Genomic DNA, 20,472 nt, shown 5'->3' with positions numbered 1-20,472 from the left:
AAAAAAAACAAAAAAAAACATAATAATAATGAAATAAAATCAAGAACTATATTGGGACCAAAGCAACCTGACAAGTATGTAGAAGAATTATATCTTGTCTTCAAGCACACAAACAACATTTTCAGGACACATCACACAGTAGGTAAGAAAAGAATTCTTAACCTTTAAAAGAGTAAAATAATTCAAGAATCTTTCAAATCACAATAGAATCAAACTGTAAGTGAACACCACCAAGAGAACTAGACTATTAACACATCCTAAACAACACACAGTTGAAAAACCATTGAATAAAGGAACTAAAAAAATATGCTGAGACAAATAAAAACAAATACACATCTAAATCTACAGAATCCAGCAAATATGGTACTAAAAGTTTACAACAATAAATGCCTACTTTAAAAGTTGTAGTCAAATAAATACCTTAACTACTCCTGAAGGAACCAGAACAGTCAGTCAAAAGTTAAACTGAAGGAAGTAATAAAGACTTCAACAGGAGAAAGTTATATAAAGATTCAAACAATAGAAAACATTTCAACAAAACTAAGAACCAGTCTTTTAAATCCATAAACAAAATTGGAAGACTAAGAAAAATAAAGAGAAGACTCCAATAAAATGAGAAGAGGAGACATTATAAAAGATACTCAGAAATAAAAAGTATCAAAGAGATTCTTATGAATAATAATATGGCAAAAAACTAGATAATCCAGAAAATATGAACAAATTCTAAGAAATACACTATACTTTGCAAATTGACAGCAAGAAGAAATACAAATCCTGAAAAGACCAGTAACTGGTCTTTGTGGGTGAATTTTAATAAACAATCAAAGAAAGACACCAACTTTTTTTCCCAAAAAATACAACAAAGAACACTTCTGAACTCATTTCATGAGGTCAACACCACCCTAATATCAAATAGCAAAGATGTCACAAGAAAATAAGATGATAGACCAACATTCCTATTGAACATAGATGGAAAAATCCTCAGTAAAATACTAGCAAACAGAATTGAGCAGCATATTAAAAGGATCATACACCCCTAAAAAGTGGATTTAACCCTGGAAAATAATAATGGTGTGACAAAGGCATATCAATGTGATATACCATACTAACAGAAGAAAAGGTAAAACTACATGTTCAAACTCAATATTGATAGTTAAACTCTCAACAAACTAGGTACAGAGGTAATAGATCCCATGTTAAATGCTGTGTAGGAAAAGTCCACAGCTAACATTATAATCATTGTGGGGGAAATGAAAAGCTTTCCTTCTAAGGCCTAAGTAAGAATGCTCACTCTTGCCAGTTGTTTAGAATCTAATACTGTATATTATAGCGAGATGGTCAGATAAGAAAAATAAATAAATGGCATTCAAACTTTAAGTGAAGAAATAAAATAACTTGTATTTGCAGATAACAATTCTATATGCAGAAAAACTAGAGACAAAGAAAACTGTCAGAATAATTCAGAAAAGTGTCAGGATACAGAATTGGCATGTAAAAATGAACTGTACTTTTCATTAAAAGGAAAAGGAAATGAAGGAAACAATCCATTTATAATAGGAACAAAAAGATATCTTAATAGAACCAATGAAGTGAAAAGATTTCTACACTGAAAACTATAAAATGCCAATACGGAAAATTAAAGGCACATACAAATGAAAAACATCCGTACTCACGTGTATGGAAGTATTAATATAAATGCTGTTAAAATGTCCATACTACCCAAAGTAATCCACAAATTTAATGCAATCTCGAGCAAAATCCCAACTACATTGAATTTGTGAATTACTGTGAGTAGCATGCAATTTTAGAAGAGAAAAAGTCTTCTAAAATTAATATGAAATCACAAAAGACTTCCAACAGCCAAAGTAATCTTGGGAAATAAAAACAAAGCTAGAGACATCAAGTGACCTGATTTCAAAATATATCTCAAAGGTAAAGTAATAAAAACAATAGATCACTGGCATAAACACAGATATACAGACCAATAGAACAGAACAGAGAGCTCAGAAATAAATATACCTATGAACAACTGTTCTCTGACAAGCGTATCAAGAATAAACATGGGGAAAGAAAAGTGTCTTCAATCAACAACATTGGAAAAACTGCATTCTTTGATACAGAATTAAAAAACTCAACTATCATCTCATCTTATACACAAAAATCATCTCAAAATGGCTTCAAGTCCAAGACTCAAACCAAAAAAGTACTAGAAGAACAGAGAAAAAAACACTGCTTACTTCAGGCTAAATGAAATAAGATTCGGAAAGACAAACACTGCATTATCTCACTTATACATGTACAATCTAAAAACATCAAACTCACATGAGCATAATGTTCAATCATGGTGGCATGGAGGGAAATATGGCAAGATGCTGGTCAAGAGGTACATGTTTCAGTTACGCAAAGAGTAGGTTCTGGGGATGTAACATACAAGATGATGATAACTATAAGCTTGTAAAATAAAAAAGAAGTAGGCCGGGCACAGTGGCTCATGCCTGTAATCCCAGCACTCTGGGAATCCGAGGCGGGCAGATCACGAGGTCAGGTGATCAACACCATCCGGCTAACATGGTGAAACCCTGCCTCTACTAAAAATACAAAAAATAGCCGGGCATGGTGGCACATGCCTGGGGTCCCTACTACTCAAGAGGCTGAGGTGGAAGAATCGCTTGAACCCAGGAGGCAGAGGTTGCAGTGATCCAAGATTGCACCACTGCACGCCAACCTGGCGATAGAGCAAGACTCCGTCTCAAAAACAAAAAACAAACAAGTTATTCACTTCCAAGATATAATGGTGGAACAGATATAGGGTAACAATCCTTTTCTGAAAAGGATAAATCAAGCCAGGAAGGGAGTAAGCCCCTATACAAGCCTGAAAACTAGCAGGGAACATATTAAGTCTTCAAGCTTCAAAGTAATCTTTCTTGACTCCATTCCCATATCTTGGACATATTGGTGTGAGCAGTGTGTTTCCAAGGCCTTAAGCCACTCCAACCACTTGGCTTTACTGGGCACAGGCCATGTGACTGTTCTCATGTGTTTAAGTTGAATTATTGCAGTTCTTCCAACCTGGACTTCCATACTGCCACTGGCACTAGCAACCTTAATGTCTGCAGAGCTGTGGCCCTAGTCTCACACCTCCACATTACGCACTGTTCTACTAGAGGTCTGTGAAGGTTCTCTCCCTGTGGCAGACTTCTGTGTGGGCATCCACATTTCTAATATATCCTCTGAAATCTAGGTAGAAGCTGTCAAGCCTCCATGGGTGTTGTGACTTAACACCATGTGGAAATCACCAAGGGTTAACATTTAAGTTTTCTAGAGTGATGGAGGATGGGTGGAATGGCAGTGCCCTAGGCCTGTCCCTTCCTACTTTTCAAACCTTTCTACTCTCCCAAGTAGCTAGGCTTCTGAGGGGAGCGGAAGCCTTCAATATACCTGAAAAATTTTTAAGGACTTTTTGCAATGGTCTTGAAGATTAGCACCTGGCCCTCTAATCTCTCTAACAAGTTATTGCTCTGTAGCACCGTTGGATTTCTTTCCTGAAAATGCTCTTTCCTATTATATTTCCTTTCCACATTTTACAATATTCCAAATTTTAGATCATAAGCTGCTAAAAGTAGCTACATCACTTATTGAAAGTTTGCTTTTTAGAAATTTTTTCTGCCACGTACCCTTGGTCATAACTTTTTTTTTTTTTTCCTTGAGACAGAGTCTCACTCTGTGGCCAGTCTGGAGTGCAGTGACATGATCTTGGCTTATTGCAATCTCTGCCCCCTGGGTTCAAGTGATTCTCCTGCCTCAGCCTCCCAAGAAGCTGGGACTAAGGCACCCACCACCACCCTCAGCTAATTTTTTGTGTGTTTTAGTAGAGATGGGGTTTTACCATGTTGGCCAGGATGATCTCGATCTCTTGACCCTATGATCTGCCAGTCTTGGCCTCCCAAAGTGCTGAGATTATAGGTGCAAGCCACCGTGCCCTGCCCATAGGTCATCATCCTTAAGTTCAGCATCCCACCAAACCCTAGGGCAATGGAAACAACACAGCCAGGTCCTCTGCTTATAGGGTAACAAGGTAGGCTTTTGTTCTAGTTCCCAGTAAGCTCATCATTTCCATCTGAGATCTCATCTGGAAGTCTTTTACTGTCTGTATCAGCATTTTGGCCAGAAACAGTTTACCAATTTCTAAGAAGTCCCTAACTTTTCTTTGTCTTCCTGTCTTCCTTCTGAGCCCTCATCAGAATCACCCATTCATTATAATACAACCCTTGCCTAGCCTACTCCTTCAGCAATTTGAACCTCTGCCTAATAGTTCCAAATCTGCTTCCAAATTTTCCAGTATCTTTTGGCAAAAAGTGGTATCCCACTCCTAAATACTTATTTTTTTGTCTCAGTTCATTTAGATGGGGTTTCGCCATGCTGGCCAGGATGGTCTGGATCTCTTGACCCTGTGATCTGTCCACCTTAGCCTCCCAAAGTGTTGGGATTACAGGTGTGAGCCATAAAAGAATGCCCGAGGAAGTAATTTATAAAGGAGAGGGGTTTATATGGCTCATAGTTCTACAGGCTATAAAAGAAGTATGGCACCAGCAGTTGCTTCTGGGAAGGGGAAGGCGAACTGGTACATACAGAGATCATATGGCAAGAGAAACAAAAGAGAGGTGCTAGTACATTCATATTCATATATGTGTTTACCAAATCATCAGGCTCTATATCTCAAATGCATACAATTTTTCACGCCAACTATACATTAATCATAAAAAAGTAAAAAATACACAACAAAAATTATTTTTAAATAGTAAATAAAACAAGTTGTCCTGGGAAATTAGTTTTATCTGAGTTAGGAGAAAATAGATTTATAAATTTACCAGTGTCTATTCATATTTACCTTTACACCTCTCCAAGTCATAATAAACGTGGGTGATTATTTGTAAAGGAAGAAAATATTTTAATCTTATGAGATTTTATAACACTTATAAATATATAAGATTATTTGTATCTTATTACATTTTGCCAAGACTTCTAGACTGTTGACATCATTTGAGGTCAACATAATTCTTTGGAAAAAAAGTACTGAATGGTTACCAATACCCCCAAAGAGAAACTACAGCAGTTTTAGAAAGCACTTACTTAATCATTTCAAAAAGTTTTGGATCTGAGACTTTGATATTTCGTGCCATGTTCCAGGAAAGATGCACCATGGGTACTAGCGACTTCACACTTTGGAATTTGTTCCATTCGTACCGTTCCACTGCCAATTTATACTGGCAGGCTAGGAGGAAAAAAGCAACAGCATAAAAATGATACATATGGACATAACCATTATGATATGTGATAGCTTCAATATCAGTATCATTACTGAAAACCTTGAAACACTGTAAGACTACTCTGTGTCTGAATAACTTTGGTTAAAAAAAATCTAATGTAAAGAGCACTCACAATATGTAAGACACTGTGCTAGGTTCTTTTTACATATTATCTCATTTTAGCCTTTCAAGGCCTTCTTGATTTTCTAATGCTATTTGGTAGAAGAAATAAGTGAGGGCCTGAGAGTTTTTTTTTTTTTTAAAAAAAAAACCACACAAAAAACTTAACCTAAAGTCATAGAGTTAACAATGTGGAGACATGGTCTATCTCAGGTCTTTCTAGGTCTTAAGGCCAGATTCTTTATTTACGTATATTAAATCCTATTACATTCTAGGACTGCACATATGATATACCACATGAACAGAAATTTCTAATGATCAACTGCAATGCTTTATCCCTTAATAAAGGGCTTCCTTTATAAAAACAAAATCTAGCACTCTAAAATATCCCAAAAGTGTATCTTGTGTTTCTATAATTGTTTAATAAAATCTGTGTTCTTACATTGCCATTTTTAAAGCTGAATTTAACTCTGTATTAAAAATTGGGGTTTTTTTTTCCACAAGAGACACTCTATTTTTAGTGAGTTATTTTCAACTAGTAAAACAATACCTATTAGGTAATCCTTTATAACATAAACTTTGTTAGTTTATTATTCAAAATACCTGTAAGTGGACCAACATTCCAGGCAATGTTGTTGCACCACCCAACAGCTTGAACCCAATGCACAGTGCCTGCATTTATCCAGACCAAATCTCCGGGTCGCTGAATAAATCTATACACAGGAACATTTGCTTCATAAAGATCTTCAAGGTTGGGCCACCAAGAACTCATTAAAAAATTCAAATTGTTCCTGATAAAGAAAATAATGAAAATCAAGTTGAAAAATGTCTCCTCAAGAGCTAAAAAAAAAAATGCTCTCTAGTTCAACCATTGTGGAAGACAGTGTGGAGATTCCTCAAGGACCTAGAAATAGAAATTCCATTCGACCCAGCAATGCCATTACTGGGTATATATCCAAAGGATTACAAATCGTTCTACTACAAGGGCACATGCACATAAATGTTCGTTGCAGCACTGTTTACAACAGCAAAGACCTGGAACCAACCCAAATGCCCATTGATGATAGACTGGACAGGGAAAATGTGGCACATATACACCATGGAATATTATGCAGGCATCAAAAAGGATGAGTTGATGTCCTTTGTAGGAACATGGATGAACCTGGAAACCATCATTCTCAGCAAACTGACACAAGAACAGAACATCAAACACCGCATGTTCTCACTCATACGCGGTGTTGAACAATGAGAACACATGGACACAGGGAGGGGAGCACCACACACTGGGGTCTGTTGGGGGGAAACGGGGGAGGGACAGCGGTGGGTGGGGAGTTGGGGAGAGATAGCATGGGGAGAAATGCCAGATATAGGTGAAGGGGAGTAAGGCAGCAAATCACAGTGCCATGTGTGTACCTATGCAACAACTGCATGTTCTTCACAGGTACCCCAAAACCTAAAATGCAATTTAAAAAAAAAAACACACACTCTCAGTATTTATTCCATTAACAGTCTGTATCATAGAGCTGGACACAGTGTTATCAGGCCTGTAATCCCAGCACTTTGGGAGGCTGTGGCAGGCAGGTCGTTTGAGGTTAGGAGTTCAAGACCAGGCTGGCCAATATGATGAAAGGACGTCTCTACTAGTTTAAAAAAGAAAAAAAGAAAAACATTGTGACATGTGCCTGTAATCACAGCAACTGAGGCATGAGAAGCACTTGAACTGGGGAGGCGGAGGTTGCAGTGAGCCAAAATTGTACTATTGCACTCCATCCTGGGCAACAGAGTGACACTCCACTGCAAAAACAAAACAAAACAAAAAACCCAACTTTTCATGATAAAAGCATTGCAACAAGAAATGCCTCTTTCATTTGCAATTAAAGTCTTGGGCCAGTCCTGAGAAAAATGAACTGCAGGTGAATACAGACAGACATATCCAAAGCTCAGTTACTATAAGCTTAAACTGCTGCTGTTCAAAAGTCTGTAAATTAATATTTAAGTTTCTTATTACAGTGAAAGACACTGATTTTAAATTTTGTTTCAATAAGAAATATTTTGACTCTACCTTTTTATTTACTAAAAACCGTCTTGATACCTAGAAATCTCTAAAAGAAAACTCTGGCTAGAAATCATAAGTCATTTAAAATCTTAATCATAATCACTGTGACAGATAAAAGCACCAGGACCTTCTCTCAATTCCTATGTTGGGGGGGAGGAGGAGAGCAGATATCATCCTCTACTGCTGTACTGAATCCTAGGCAGGAAAGGGGAGTGAAGACAGAATGTATAATTTGCATATGCTTTTAGGAATGAGTTGACTTAAGGCAGCTGAAAAAACTACCAGAAGAACCCATATACAAATATATGAACCACCACCATCACTGGTACCAATACAAACAGACAAAATGATGAAGTTTTAAAACAGTCTCATTTGGTTACTCTCCATCGAATTTTCCATATTGTTGCCTGAGTGTGGTGGCTTGCACCTGTAATCCTAGCTAAGGCAGGAGGATCACCTGAGGTCAGGAGTTTGAGACCAGCCAGGCCAACATGGTGAAACCCTGGCTCTACTGAAAATACAAAAATTAGCTGAGTGTGGTGTTGCGTGCCTGTAACCCCAACTACTAAGATGGATGAGGCAGGAGAATTTCCTGAACTTGGGAGGTGGAGATTGCAGTGAGCTTAAGACTGTGCCAATGCACTCCAGCCTAGGGGACAGAGCAAGACTCCATCTCAAGAAAAAAAAAGTTTATTTCACAATTGTTATGTACTACACAGTAACTATATTAAGTTTTCTGTTAAATATTTACTCAAATACTTTATTTCAAATTAAGTTTTCTTAAGAGGAAGAAATTCACAGAGTTGAAAATGTTTCAGATTTTATAACTAGCTTTTGCTTTGTTTCTATTTTGTCTTAAAAAAAAAAAAAATGGCTGGGTTCAGTGGCTCACGCCTGTAATCCCAACACTTTGGGAGGCTGGGGTGAGTGGATCACCTGAGGTCATGTGTTTGACATCGGCCTGGTCAACATGGTGAACCCTGTTTCTACTAGAAAAAAAAAAAATAGCCACATGTGGTGACAGGGGCCTATGGTTCCAGCTACTCTCAGGAGACTGAGGCAGGAGAATCACGTAGAAGTGATCTGATTGTGCCCCTATGGTCCAGCCTGGAAAACAGGGGTGAGACTGTCTCAAAAAATAAAACAAAACAAAATAATTAAAAAATCTCAAGTTGTCTATATGGAATTTTAGTCTCATTTATTTTATTGTCCTAAAACTGATTTTAACTTTAGTAGAGGTTAGCAATTCAAGGAATAAAAAAATTATATGTTTTCCATAACTGTTTTTTTTTTTTTCCCCCTTCTGTGGAGACAGAGTCTTGCTCTGTTGCTCAGGCTGGAGTGCAATGGTGCAATTTCAGTTCACTGCAACCTCTGCTTCCTGGGTTCTAGCAATTCTTCTGCCTCAGCCTCCCAAATAGCTGCGACTACAACTATACACCACCATGACTCGTTAATTTTTGTAGAGATGGGGTTTCACCATGTTGGCCAGGCTGGTCTTGAACTCCTGACCTCAAGTGTTCAGCCCTCCTTGGCCTTCCCAAGTGTTGGGATTATAGGTGTGAGCCACTGTGCCTAATCTGTTTTCCATAAACTTACAAAATTTGCCAATAAACAGGAAGCAAAGTTAAAAAAGAAAGGGAAAAAATTATAAGCATAGCACAAATCTTACCTTACCTCCGCCTATACTACCCATATAAAACTAGAGAAAGTTTTTTATTAAGGAAAAAAAAAAAAAAAANAAAAAAAAAAAACAAAGGCCAGGTATGGTGGTTCATGCCTGTAATCCCCGCACTTTGGGAAGCCAGGCAGATGATCTCAGGTCGGGAGTTCAAGATTAACTTGAACTTCCGACCTCAGGTCATCTGCCTGGCTTCCCAAAGTGCGGGGATTACAACATGGAGAAACCTCATCTCTACTAAAATTCCAAAAAAATTAGCCGGGCATGGTGGTGCCTGCCACTCCCAGCTACTCCAGAGGCTGATGCAAGAGAATCACTTGAACCTAGGAGATGGAGGTTATGGTGAGCCAAGATGGTTTTAAGTACCTAATACAATTTTAATTATGTCTGTATTTGCCCACTAAAATCTTTACCAACTTTAAGAAAACAAATCATGTGATTCCTTCGTTATCGATAGTTTTAGGCTGAATTACAAAGACATAAAATTGAGTTATTAAGCTACAAGGATGCTTTATTTTATAATTTTTGTCATTTCTAAAGACAATTGTAAATAAAGCTTTTGTTTAAAGCACACTTGTCAAATATGAAAAGACACGTAAATTTTTAACATTAACATAAAAAAAATTAATTTACCATCTTTTCCACTCACACCTATTACCACTGCAGAGACTAGTTCATGGCACTTTCTGTTTTTTGTTTGTTTGTTTGTTTTGAGACAGAGTCTCACTTTGTCTCAATCATGCTGTGGCATGATTATGGCTCACTTCAGCCTCAACATCCCAAGTATCAAGAACTATAAGTTCAGGCTAATTGTTGTGGTTTCACCATGTTGCTTAGGCTGGTCTTCTGGATCAAGACATCCATCTGCCTCCGCATCCCCAAGTGCTGAGACACTGTGCTTGGCCTCATGGCATCTTTTAAGTATTTCAGATAACATAAAAGATATAAAATCAAATCATTTATAAAAAAAATTTTGGCCAGGCATGGAGGCTCACGCCTGTAATCCAAGCACTTTGGAGGCCAAGGCAGGCCGATCACCTGAGGTCGGGAGTTCAAGACCAGCCTGACCAACATGGTGAAACCCTGTCTTAAAGAAAAAAAAAAAAAATCTGCTAAGCAGAAAGTAAAACCTGACAGTTGCATCAAGAAACTTGGCTTTGCAGTTTCTCCTTTACGATGAACTCTTTTCCCAGAATTATGTTACATGAAAGTTTAGTTCAGAAACCTACTTTTCACAGAAGTCATTCAGAACACCCCAGTAATCTTCAGGTACAACAAACCATTCACAATCTCCTGGACCAATATTTATGTTAACAGAGCAGAAGTTGTTATTTTCTTGGTGGCCTGAAAGTAAAAGGAAAGTCACAATTGCAGCTAAAATTAAATGGAGAAATGTGCCTTTAAATCACTGGGTAGTTTTTAGGAGTGAGTAAAAAATAAATGCTTACAACTGTTAACAGAACATAATATGGAATAAACATTAGCTATAGTAATTATTACTATTTTCTTCTCTATAAACTACATATTAATTCTCACAAACAGTATCAAAAATCTTATTAAAAGAGGTATAGTTTTAAAAATGTAACCTGTCTCCAGCATTCTTATCTCCTACCACATGTCAAATTTTACTACGTAATGTAAAAGACCATAAATCTTCACAACGCGTAGGTGGATGGCACTACCCATGGGAAGGGCATTTAAAAATAAAAATTACAAACGCTGGGACACCATCAACCTACCCAAGGTGAAAGAGTTAGAAACATTTACATTACATACCATATGTACAATGTTGGCTTATGGTCTCTCAGCAATCCTAACATTTTAGAACACATTAAAGATCATGTCAGAATGTGAACTGTATTACAGCAGGCATCATTTCTATGTAATAGGTGAACAAAATCTACATATACAAAATTTCAACACAATGTTTCTTTAAATTATATTTGGTAAACTAAAACAATACTACATTTCGTCTAAGGAATTCCTTAACAGTTCCACAGGACGCTGTGGAAGTACTAATGTTATACAAAGAAACAAAAAAACCCAAACATTTTAGAAATAATCTATTAAAGGTTTGACAAGGAAACAATCTATTAAAAGTTTGTTTTTATCACTGCTAGATTTTAAAAGAAAAAGGTTTTTCATTTCATGTGATTTATTTCATTTTCACTGTGAAAATGTAAGGTGCTTAATATCTAATTATTTCACTTGCACTGTATTATTCATTGGCAGATTTGTGAAAAATATCTTATCATATGCCAGTCTTATCGACCTACTAAACCTAAGTTCCATGAAATTCTGTCAGAAACAGAGATTGAATATCCTCATCTGTCTTAAAAAAAAGAAAAAAAGCAGGTCAATGATTTAGCAGTGATGAAGTTGTACTGCTATTTTTAGCACTCAGAGTTGAGGTGGAAATTTTTCTGAAGAAGTACCACCATCAGTCACTGCTACTGACCACTTATTGGCCATGGAAACTTTGCGGCAGGCTTCCAAACATTTCTTGATAAATTCAACCTAAAAATTACAAGGCAAAGAGAACTTACATGTGAAACTTTTAGAACAATGTCATTCTGAAGACAGAAAAAAATTTTTGAATTGCAAATAATATCAAGCTGCTTTTATACACTATGTAAAAGGCTGATAAAAACAAAGAAGCAGCCACATCTCCAGTATCAGACATTTGCAACATATACTTCCTTAAGTTCAAAACAGAATTTCAGCAGCATTTTCCAAACCTCAATGAAAGTGCAGGAAAATTTGCATATTTCTTTTTCTCTCTTTCTTTTCTTTCTTTCTTTCTTCCCTGTTTTCTTCCCTCCTTTCTTCCTTCTTTCTTTCAGACTGACTCTCATTCTGTTGCCAGGCTGGAGTGCAGTGGCACAATCTCAGATCACTGCAACATCTGTGTCTTGGGTTCCAGTGATTCTCCTGCCTCAGCCACCTGAGTAGCTGGGACTACAGGTGTGCACCACCATGCCCAACTAATTTTTGTATTTTTAGTAGAGATGGGGTTTCACCATATTGGCCAGGATGAGCTTGATTTCTTGACCTCATGATCTACCCGCCTTTGCTTCCCAAAGTGCTGGGATTACAGACGTGAGCCACTATGCCCAGCCAATACGTGTATTTCAAAAGCCATTTGTACTACGGTGAGGTTTTCCAACTGTAGGTACAATTGACCTTCAACTGGAGAAAATAAATCTGCAGTTTAATGAAATCTAAAAAGAAAATAACCCAAAAGGGGGGAAAAAAAAATCTAGCAACTCTCTAAATGTCTTTAAGGCAATTAACATGCTCAAGAAAATATGCTCAAAGATTGACATCAGTATACAGTAGTACTGATCCACTTGAAAAGACATTTTTGAAGATCTCACTACCACAGAACAACTTTAACAGATGTAAATTTGTAGTTAATCTAGATAACACAACAACATTGTATTTGAGCCTAATGAAGTGAAATATTGTTTCCTCCAAGATAATTCCATTCTTTTAACTAGTAAATAAATTCACTCATTTGTTATTTTGATTTTCATCAATAAAAATCCCTCAAAAATAGGTTTTTTGTCTATATAGAATACCTATAAAATGTTGATTGAATCTCTCAGCTTGAAAGTTTAAAATATTTACTATGTAGCCCTTTAAACAATGTTTGCTTAAATTAGAAAATTTTTAGATTACATTTAAAAAAAAATACAGGAAAAGGGCATCACATATTTCAAGTATTGTAAGCGAAATTTTTACTATATATAACTTCAGTAAACTGGTTCATAATATATCATTCTTATTGCAATTGTGGTTAAAACCTTTGAAAATCATTGTTAACCTGGTGTCATTCTTACCACTTACTAAGTACCTTAGGGCCCCTTTCCCAGTTCACATTGTTCTGATATTTTTATATGAATTCAGGATTAGACCATACTGTTTACTCTCAGCTCAATTCTAAGAGTAATATGAACATTTTTATCTATAAGAAAAAATTTTAGGCCACGCACAGTGCTCACATCTATAATCCCAGCACTTTGGGAGGATGAGGTGGGTGGATCACGGAATTAGGAGATTGAGACCAACCTGGCCAACATGGTGAAACCTTGTTTGACTAAAAATACAAAATTAGCTGGGTGTGGTGGCAGGAGCCTGTAATCACAGCTACATGGGGGGCGCTGAGGCAGGAGAATTGCTTGAACATGGGAGGCAGAGGTTTGAAGTGAGCTCATATAGCGCAACTGCAGTCTAGCCTGGTGACAGAGAGAAGAGTATGTCTCAAAATTAATTTATTAACTAAAAATCATTTTAATTTTAGAGGTGTAAATGAAATGTGTTCTCTCTGCTTGTTTCACATGATAAACTCAATTTTTTTCCATCACATAAGTTATGTTAGTCTTTTAAATCACCTGGCGTTCGACTCCCTGGAACTTTCATATATAGTTGTACTGTATTCATGCCCAGAATGGTATGCCCAACGTGGCTTAGAAGATTTCCTGCTGACACCACACGCACAAAGGCAGGAAGTTTAGTCAGCTCATGTAACTGCAACTTCCACCTGCAATAAAATAGCAGATTAAGAGTAAAAACTCTGCTGCAAAAACTCATGAGAACTACTATATATCCTCAAAAACACTGTGAATCAATCAGAAAAATACTTAAACCTATAAATATATTACCTGTACAGTCAGTAGAATTAAACTCTTTAACTTATTCCAAAAATAAGTCCTAAGACAAACAGGTTACTAAAAAAATTAATAAAACGTATAACCTAGTAAATAAAAGAAACAATTTACTTTCTATTTATAAATCTGTATTAATAAAGTAGGTACTTTGATTTTAAGAAAAATAAGTTTCTAATTGTACAAACTTGTCAAATTATTTCAGAATTGCAGATTTATTAAGTAAAACCAGCATGTCAACATAAAAAAAAACAAAAAACAAAAAACAAACAAAAAAAAAAACAAGGAAAAGAGCTAATAATGATTAGGAATATTAAAAAAATAGACAACTAGGTAATTCCCAATCCTGAAATACTCTCATTGCTTCAGTTCATGGAAATAGTACCAGGCCAGGGGGACTTACTTTTTGTTATCAGAAAGGTCAATGTTTGTCCCAAATTTAATAGTTTTAAAAGGTCCTTTCTTTCTCCTTCCAGAACTTAAAAAAAAAAAAAAAAAAAAAAAAAAAAGAGGGAACATTAAATTCATGTATTTTACACAGAATTATTGAGTGGATGCTAAAAGTTACTTACTTCTCTGAAGATGTGGATTCATTATCTGAATGATCTTTGTGTTGTGTTCTTTTCTCATTTTCTTCCTACATGTTAAAAAAAAAATTATATATATATATATATATATTTTCATACTTAGTATCCTCTAATAGGCTACTACCACTTCTATCATACAAATTATCAAAATATTCATCTACATGAGCAGTACTATTTTTGAGAAATAAGTTTCTACAGATACATTTCACAGAAAATATCTTCTACAATCACATTAAATAAAGTCCCAGGAAAAGTCAAAGCCCAGTACATGGAATTTAACATCCTCCATTATCTACAAAATTAGTAAGAAATTCAGTTATTACACTAATTTATAGGAAAAGCATGTAATCATTCAAATTTTACTTTGGACCTACCAATTTTTGAAATGGTAAATGATTTCATTTAAAATGGCATCAAGAGAATTTGAGAGAGAACTAAAAATGAAAATAAAGACACTACGCAAAAACTTACTTTTTTAAAAAAAAAATTAAAAAGATGTAAGAAAGCACCTAATAAAAAGACAGATTCTCTGGGTTTTTTTTGTTTTTTTCCTTTTTTTTGAGACAGAACTTCACTCTTGTTGCCCAGGCTAGAGTGTGATGGTGCAATCTCAGTTCACTGCAACCTCCACCTCATGGGTTCAAGCAGTCTCTTGTCTCAGCCTTCCCCAATTCCCTTTTTTAATAAGCAAGAGCATTGTTTTGTTTTTTTCCCTGTGGATATTGTTTTATGAGAAAGAATGTGTTGACTCCTATACTTTGGCCAGACAAGATAATGAAGAAAAATTTGAAGCAAGATTACTAAGGGGTATAACTATAAATGTTAATTATAACTGCCAAGTAGCAAAACAATGGCACATTATTTGTTTGCATACAAAAACAAATACATATAAAGTGAGATGAGTTAAGACCCTCTATTTCTGATTATAGTATCGTATTTAATTACCCTGACTTTCTTTGCAATAAACCACATTAACAAAGCTAAGGGCATATGGACGAAGTTCTTCACGGGCAAATTTTCATTGCAATGAATTCTGTATAAATAATAAAATATTTTCCCATTTTTAATAAATGTTGAATATAAAAAACGTTTGTTATTCTCTTGAGAAATGTATCAAGAATATACAACAAGAAAATACTTCTCGGGCGACTGGAAATGCAGATGTAAAAGAATAAAGTTGGGCCCTTATCTCATAATGTGAAGAAAAATTAACTTGAAATGAATGTGACCTAAATATAAGGGACACCAGGTAAAACTCTCATACAAAAAAAAAATACAGAAGTAAATCTGTGTGACTACAGGTTAGGCAATAGTTTCTTAGCAATGACAACAAATTAAATCCGAGAAATGCAAATAATTAAACTGAATCAAAATTAAAATTTTTGCGCTTTAAAGACTACTAACAAAAGTTAAAAGACAACTTACAGAACAGAAAAATGCACTGGCACATATAATACTTGTGAAGGAATTTTTAACAATATACCTGCATATCATTTATAGCTCAATAATAAAAATGGCCCAATTAAACAATGGGCAAAGGAAATAAACATGCATTTCACCAAAGCAAATATTTCCATTAACAATATGTTTAGATGTTTAGCAAATAGCCATTTAGGAAAAGACAAAATGAAATATTAATTCACAACCAATAGTATGGTTAGAATCAAAAGGACATTGTATATAGGTATTGGAAACTTATAAATTAATAATTAAAATGTAAGCTGGGCACAGTGGCTCATGCTTGTAATCACAGCCCTTTGGGAGGCTAAGGCAGGTGGATCGCTTGAGGCCAGTAGTTCAAAACAAGCATGGTCAATACGATGAAACCCAGTAAAAATAAACTAAAATTAAATTAGCCAGGCATAACAGTGTGTGCCTAAAATCCCAGATACTTGGGTGGCTGAGGCAGGAGAAAGTCTGCTGAACCCAGGAGGCAGAGGTTGCAGTGATCTGAGCTATTGCCATTGCACTCCAGCATAAACAGTAAACAGAGTGAGACTCAGTCTCAAAAAAAAAAAATAATAATAAAGGAAAATGTAAAATGATGCAACCATTTGAAAAGTAATGTGGTAGTTCCTTAACAGAATAAACAACAAGGCCAGGTCCAGTGGCTCACAACTGTAATCCCAGCATTTTGGGAGGCCAAGCCAGATGGCTTGAGGTCACTAGTTTGAGACCAGCCCGGGCAACATGGCAAAACCCTGTCTCTACTAAAAACACAAAAATTAGCCAGGTGTGGTGATGCATTCCTATAGTCCCAGCTATTTGGGAAGCTGAGGCAGGAGAACTGCTTGAACCCAGGAGGTAGACGTTGCAGTAAGCCAAGACTGTGACACTGCATTCTAGCCCAGGCAACAAAGTGAGGCTGTCAGTATAAAACAAAGGGGTCAGCTGCAGTGTCTTATGCCTGTAATCCTGGCACTTTGGGAGGCCAAAGCAGGTGGATCACAAGGTCAGGAGATCAAGACCATCCTGCCCAACATGGTGAAAATCCGTCTCTACTAAAAATACAAAAAGGTGAGTGTGGTGACATAAGCCTGTAATCCCTGCTGCTTGGAGGCTAACACAGGAGAATCACTTGAATCTAGGAGGCAGAGATTGCAGTAAGGAGAGATGGCACCACTGTACTCCAGCCTGGTGGCAGAGTGAGACTATGTCTCAAAACAAAACAACAAGAAATATCAGAATAAATAATGTGTTATTACACCTCATGATCTAGCATCTACCCAAGGGACAATACATTTCTCCCTCCACAGAAATACTGCTTATGAGTATTCATAATAGCATTACATATAATAGCATTACACAGAATAGCCATGAGGCAGAACAGCAACAATCCAATGTTCATAAACCGATAGCTCCCCTTCACCAAAAAAAGATGTATATCCAGGCAGTGTACTATTGTCATTAAAAAAGAAATGATGTAGTGACACATGCTGTAAATGAATAGATCTTGTAAATATTATGCTACGAAATAGAGACCAGTCACAAAAGACATACCATCCCCCCCACACCCCCCACACACACGCATAAGCAAATGCAACATAGGTAGATCTACAGATACAATGGCTGCTTGAATTCCTGGAGTTGGGAAAATGTGACTGGATGGGTCTCAGCTTTCACTAGGCAATAAGAAAATATTATGATAATGGTTGTATACCTAGGAAATACACTAAAACCCACTGAACTGTAAACTTCATATGTGTGAATTGTATATTATATAATGATCTTGATAAAGCAGTATAAAAACAAATAAAAGGCAGGTGACATCAGTCCAAATGGTGAATGAGGAAGCTGCAGGCCCTCAAACTTCCTTATGTAAAAAAATTTTAAAGTACCTAACACAACATGATACAATCTGTGGAAAACAATCACAGACCTATAGCATCCAATTAAACAACTCAGAAAAAGCCATACTTAAAACAATAGAAAACACTATGCTGTTTTTTACTTGTCCTTGCCTGGAAGAGGCATCAATTTCATTCCTAATTTGTTCCCTCAAAAGAGAGAGAGCACAGAGAAAACCTTATCTGTAATATTCTAACTCATCTAGAGATGGTCTAAAATACTGGTCTCTATTTTACCTAATACTAATGCTTCTAGAAAATTCCAATTATCAAAAGTTTCAATTATCATTATATGAGCCTAGATTTATCCAAAGACCCTAGACAGACACGTAACAAAATTAGAAACGAATATATCTTATAAATGGTAATGCAAATATTATGATGAAATATAAGAAATGTAATTTCACAAAATTCAAATCCTTATATAAGGTAAAAACATTCTACAAACTAGGCACAAATGGAAAGATCTTCAACATAATAAAGGCCATATATGAAAAATCCTCAACTTAACATCGTACCTAGGAAGGACTGATAGGTTTTTCTCTAAGGTGACCAAGATAAGGATTTATATTTTGGAAAATTAAAACTGTTACAACAATGTCAAGTCGATATTAATAAAAGTGATCCACAGATTCGTGTAACCTCATCAAAATACCAACAGCAGCTGTAGTGAAATTTAAAAATTCATCTTAAGGAACCTCAATAGAAAAATTATTTTGAAAAATACTACTTGACTTCAAACTATATTATAAGGCTACATACAGTAACCAGAACACCATGGTACTGGTACAAAACAGAAACAGAGACCAACTGAGCATACAGAAAACTGAGAAATAAAGCCACAGAGCTACAACTGTCTAATCTTCAACAAGGCTGATAAAAACAAAATGCAGAAAGACCTATTTAACTAATGGTGCTGGTGGAAAACTTGCCAGCCATACACAGAAGAATGAAACTGGATCCTTACCTTCCACCATCTATAAAAATTAGCTCAAGATAGACTAAAGATTTAAATATGAGATGTCAAACTATAAAAAAAAAGAAAACTTAGAAAATACCCTTCTTGACATTGGTTTTGGCAAACAATTTTTTTGGCTATGTCTCTAAATGCAATTGGGACAAAATGAAAATTTAAAAGTGAGACCCAATTAAACTACAGAGATCAGCACAGCAAAATAAACAAACAAAAACTATCCACAGAGTAAACAGACAAGTTACAAAATGGGATAAATTATTCATGAACTATGCGTCTGACAAAGGTCTAATATCCAGCATCTATAAGGAACTTAACAAAGCAACAAGCAAAACACAAATGACTCCATTAAAAAATGGACAAAGGACCTGAAAATACACTTCTTAAAAGAAGATACATAATCTGTTTATTGCTGAGAGGAAAAAAAAAAAAAAAAAAAGATATACAAATGCTGACCAATAAACATGAAAAATGCTCAATCAGTAGTTACAAGAGAATTACAAATCAAAATCACAATCAGATATTATCTCAGATTAGTTGGAATAACTACTATTAAAAAGTCAAAAAACAACACATGCTGGGAAGGCTGTGAGGGAAAGGGAAGGCTTATACAGCATTGGTGGAAATGTAAATTAGTTTTCCCATTGTGGAAAGCAGTTTGGAGAGTTCTCAAAGAACCTAAAAGAGAGCTACCATTTGACCCAGCAATCTCATTACTGAGTATCTACCCAATGGAAAACAGAACATTCTACAAAAACAGACACATGCACTCCTATGTTCATCATCACTGCGCTATTCACAACAGCAACTGGGGCCGATCAGGTCTCAACAACTGAACAGGCAGGCCTCCATCACAACTGTGTCAGCACTGATTGGGCGCTTAATTAAAAGCTGAGAGAGCCAGTGCTCTCATATAAAGGCTGGAATGTAACAAAAGTCCATTAAGAGTTTTGCCCCGCCCTTCTCTGGGCCTTCAAGATAACAAGAAAATGAATGAATTCTTAACAGAACTTGCTTATGATAAACAAATTTTTACTGGGGAGTCTGAAAAAATTATGCAGACTTCCACAAACAAGTTATACTGGTGGTCTAAAGAAATTCCCCAAATCTCCATGATTTAGTAAGAGGCTGGATAAGGGCCCCCAGCACCTGAACACATCTAGATAAAGTAAATTTACTGAGACTCCAGAGGAAGGTCTTCAAAACTCAGACCTTGGTTATAGATTAGAAGCTGTTAATCACTTATGAATTTAGATGAATGCACACTACACACTGACACACAGCTTAGAAGGTATATAAGCTCTAGAATACTTTGTAATACTTTTGAGTTGGTCTGGAGATATTTTCCTCGCTTTCTCCCTGCACCAGTTACAGAAATAAACACTCTCCTTTCCCAGTTCCTCTGCATCTTGCTATTGGACCACAAGAATAAGCAGCACAATCATTGGTTTGGTTTGGCAACACAAAGACATGTAATCAGCCTAGGTGTTCATCAGTGTTGGACTGGATAAATAAAATGTGGTGAGAGAGATCCAAGATGGCTGATCACTAGCAGCTCGGGATTGCAGCTCCCACTGAAAGAGCAGAGAACGAGAGGACGCCACACTTTCAGATCAATTTTTGTTGCTCACACACCAGGAGATTCCCAGCGGAGGAGCCCCACGTGTCGCCAGCGTGACTCTTGAGGCCGGTGAGGCAGTTTTGCCACTGCCTTGGTGTGGCGGTTCTTGGTGCA

At 36.2% G+C, this 20,472-nt stretch overlaps 1 protein-coding gene across 12 annotated transcripts in view; it reads right to left on the bottom strand.

Moving 5' to 3' along the window:
• The window catches only part of LOC108297774 (histone demethylase UTY), a 221,504-nt gene that overhangs the window by 17,947 nt on the left and 183,085 nt on the right, over nucleotides 1-20,472 (bottom strand). For all 12 annotated transcript variants that reach the window (XM_017520486.2, XM_037735566.1, XM_017520485.2 and 9 more), the window contains 6 exons: nucleotides 14,403-14,467; nucleotides 14,234-14,308; nucleotides 13,558-13,706; nucleotides 10,393-10,507; nucleotides 6,030-6,217; nucleotides 5,131-5,272 (listed from right to left, as the gene is read on the bottom strand). In XM_017520486.2, coding sequence (XP_017375975.1) covers nucleotides 5,131-5,272; nucleotides 6,030-6,217; nucleotides 10,393-10,507; nucleotides 13,558-13,706; nucleotides 14,234-14,308; nucleotides 14,403-14,467 — 734 coding nt within the window. The remainder of the gene's footprint in view (nucleotides 1-5,130; nucleotides 5,273-6,029; nucleotides 6,218-10,392; nucleotides 10,508-13,557; nucleotides 13,707-14,233; nucleotides 14,309-14,402; nucleotides 14,468-20,472) is intronic.

Source organism: Cebus imitator, unplaced genomic scaffold (assembly GCF_001604975.1).
Source record: "Cebus imitator isolate Cc_AM_T3 unplaced genomic scaffold, Cebus_imitator-1.0 Scaffold842, whole genome shotgun sequence".
Lineage (NCBI taxonomy): Eukaryota > Metazoa > Chordata > Mammalia > Primates > Cebidae > Cebus > Cebus imitator.
This window is presented reverse-complemented; position numbering and strand designations above follow the sequence as displayed.